This window comes from Quercus lobata, chromosome 6 (genome assembly GCF_001633185.2).
Source record: "Quercus lobata isolate SW786 chromosome 6, ValleyOak3.0 Primary Assembly, whole genome shotgun sequence".
Classification (NCBI taxonomy): domain Eukaryota; kingdom Viridiplantae; phylum Streptophyta; class Magnoliopsida; order Fagales; family Fagaceae; genus Quercus; species Quercus lobata.
Window position 1 is genome coordinate 19,748,778 of NC_044909.1, and position 3,541 is coordinate 19,752,318.

Here is a 3,541-nt window from a genome sequence, read left to right on the forward strand (position 1 = left end):
ACCTCCCACACGAGTAGAAGTCGCTCGAAAGGGAAAGGTCATGCATCCGAAAATCGGGGCGAAAATAGGACTCTCCAACAAGAAATCGACGACCTGAAGAGGAAGTTACACTGAGCATAGCGAAGGCGTCCTTCCCCCAGCCCAGATACCAGTGATGAAGAGGAAAACGAATATAGGCGAAGGTCGAGAACCCCACCAAGTGAAACCTTCTCCTATGAGGAAGAGCAACCTCACAGACGCGGCCACAAAAGTCCGTCTTACAAGGGCCTAGCAAACGACGCCATGAGTAAGGCCCTGGACCGCATCTCTCAGTCACCCTTCACGCGCAGGATAGAGGGGCCTGAACTTCCTCGGCAGTTCCACCAACCCACTTTCGCCATATATAATGGTCGGACGGACCTCGTAGAGCACGTAAACCAGTTTAACCAGAGGATGACCGTCCATTCCAGAGATGAAGCTTTGATGTGCAAGGTGTTCCTGTCCAGTTTGGAACCCAAGGCGATGAGGTGGTTTGACAGCCTCAAGCCAAACTCCATAAATTCTTTTAAGCAGCTAACCCAGGATTTCGGTTCTCGCTTCATAAAGAGCAGTAGGGTTCCTCGGCCCTTAGATTCCCTCCTGTCCTTATCCATGCGAGAAGGAGAGACCTTGAAGGCCTACTCAGATAGGTATTGGGAAATGTATAACGAGATAGAAGGAAATTATAATGACGTCACCATCAGCACCTTCAAGAGAGGCCTGCCAACAGAGCACGGTTTAAGGAAATCCCTGATTGGGAAACCGGTCACCAGCGTGAGCCAGCTTATGAACCGAATCGACAAGTACAAGAGGGTCGAAGAGGACCAACAGACGGGGAAGGGTAAAGCGAAGATTGTCCTTTAGGAGAGGAGGGACTTCAGGTCGGATTGATTTAGCAACAACAACCGGCTGAGAAGGGATTACTCAGAGCAGTTTGGATCCACCGGGACACAGGCAATCCACACTGTGTTCCGAGAACCGTTACATAAGATCTTAGAGAAAGTTAAGAACGAGCCGTTCTTTCAATGGCCAAATAGAATGGCAGGCGACCCCGCAAAACACAACCAAAGCCTATATTGCGAATACCACCAAGAACCGGGGCACACCACCGATAATTGCAGAAATCTGAAAAACCACTTGGACCGGCTAGTCCGAGAGGGAAAGCTGAGACATCTCTTGTATCATCCCGGTGGCCGACAAGAGCAGACGGGCGTCGAGGCAAGGCAAAACACCTTGAGACCGCCTATTGGCACGATAAATGTCATTCTTGCCGCTCTAGGAAGAATCGGCTCCCATCCTTTCAGAGTGATGTCGGTGGCCCGACTCCCCGCCGAAGTCGATGACCGTGAGTTTAAGAGGGCTAAAGGGATGGTCTCGCCCATACTCGGATTCTCGGATGAGGATAAAGTTGGAACCATTCAGCCCCACGACAATGCTCTAGTTGTCACACTCAGGATTGGGGGATATGACGTGAAGAGGGTGCTAGTTGATCAGGGCAGTGCCGTGGAAGTAATGTACCCCGACCTGTACAAGGGGCTGAAGTTGAGACTGGAAGACTTGACAGCATACGACTCCTCTTTGGTAAGTTTCAAAGGGAAAACTATTACTCCGAAAGGCCCGATTAGGCTGCCTATACAAACAGGCTCGGACATAGTAGAGGTGGACTTCATAGTGGTGGACACGTATTCGCCCTACATCGCCATTGTAGCCAGACCTTGGCTTCATGTCCTAGGAGCTGTATCCTCAAACTTACACCAAAAGGTGAAGTACCCGTTGGAGGGTCGGGTCAAAGAAGTGATAGGGGACCAAGCCATGGCCCGGCAATGCATGGTGTCCGCCATCTAAAGATGGCCGAGTACCGAGCCCTCAACCTCTACCGAGAATGGCTTATAGCAATTAACAGCCCTAGCCTCGGGTGGTGGGAGACCTGCCGAGAAGGCAAGTTGTGAGGATTTGGAAAAAGTGCTCGTGGGCTCCGATCAGGAAAGATTTTTTCAGGTCGGCTCGGAACTGCCACCCCAAGAGAAGGAAAAGCTGATTGATTTTCTCAAAGAGAATGTGAACATGTTTGCATGGGATGCCTACAAGGCTTCGAGGGTCGATTCGAATTTCATATGCCATCATCTTAATGTTAGTCCAGCCATTATGCCTAAGAAACAACCTCCTCGATGACCGTCGAAAGAGCATATGGATGTGGTGAGGGAGCAAGTGATGAAACTAAAGAAAGCAGGGGCTATCAGAGAAGTTTTCTACCCCGAGTGGCTGGCCAATACGGTTGTGGTGAAGAAGAAGAGCGGGAAATGGCGAGTTTACGTGGGCTTCACGGACCTAAATAAGGCTGCCCGAAGGATCCTTTTCCTATGTCTCGGATAGATCGATTGGTGGATTCAACCGTGGGACACCCTCGAATGAGCTTCTTAGACGCCTTTCAAGGATACCATCAAATACCCTTGGCCGCCGACGACCAAGAAAGGACAGCTTTTGTCACCCTCATTGGAAACTACCACTATAAGGTGATGCCTTTCGGCTTGAAGAACGCCGAGTCCACCTACTAGAGGATGATGACTAGGATGTTTGAACTGCAGATGGGCAAGAGCATCGAAGTCTATATAGACGACATGGTGGTAAAGAGTAAGTTGGTGTCCGAGCACTTGAGGGACCTCGGCGATATCCTTGAAATCCTGAGGAAGTACAGGCTGCGCCTGAACGCGTCTAAATGTTCATTCGGAGTGGGATCAGGGAAATTCGTAGGTTATATGGTGACCTACAAAGGTATTGAAGTTAGCCCAGACCAGATTAGAGCTATCCACAGCATGCAGCCCCCTCGGAACCCCAAGGAGGTCTAAAAGCTCACCGGCATGATTGTTGCCTTGAACCGTTTTATCTCTCGTTCGACAGATAGGTGTAGGCCTTTCTTTCTCTTATTAAACAAGTGGAAAGGGTTCGAGTGGACTGACGAATGCGCCTCAGCCTTCCAGCATCTCAAAGAATATCTGTCTCGGCCACTAATCATGTCCAGTCCTGAAACTGACGACGTTTTATTCGCCTACATTGCCGTGGCCCTTCACGCAGTGAGCTTGGTGTTGATCCAGATGGACAATGGCATACAACGGCCCATCTACTACGTGAGCAAGTTGTTGCATAAGGCAGAGATTCGCTACCTCCCCCTGGAAAAAGCCATCCTGGCGATCGTACAAGCCACGTGAAAGCTCCCCCACTATTTCCAAGCATACACCGTTGTTGTATTAACCCAACTCCCGCTCAGGTCAATACTCCGAAGTGCCGATTACACAGTGAGAATAGCTAAGTGGGGGACCATTCTTGGCGCCTTCGACATTAGGTACATGCCTCGCAGCACTGTGAAGGGCCAAGTCCTCGCGAATCTGGTAGCTGAGTTTGCTGAACCCTCACCAAAAGAAAAGGGAGGGATACCAAGCACGGACGAAAAATTGGTCGACATAGTCTCTTAGTAAGGGCCCACTTATTGGAAAGCATATGTTGATGACACAGCAAATCAAAGGGG

General features: G+C 50.1%; 2 protein-coding genes across 2 annotated transcripts; both read left to right on the top strand.

Annotated features, from left to right (window-relative positions):
• Positions 1–282: 282 nt before the first annotated feature.
• LOC115949951 lies at positions 283–882 on the top strand. The gene has a single exon (XM_031067210.1). The coding sequence runs from the start codon at positions 283–285 to the stop codon at positions 880–882; it is 600 nt and encodes a 199-aa protein (XP_030923070.1).
• A 174-nt stretch (positions 883–1,056) lies between these two features.
• On the top strand, positions 1,057–1,863 carry LOC115949952. Its single transcript, XM_031067211.1, has one exon. The coding sequence runs from the start codon at positions 1,057–1,059 to the stop codon at positions 1,861–1,863; it is 807 nt and encodes a 268-aa protein (XP_030923071.1).
• Positions 1,864–3,541: the final 1,678 nt, after the last annotated feature.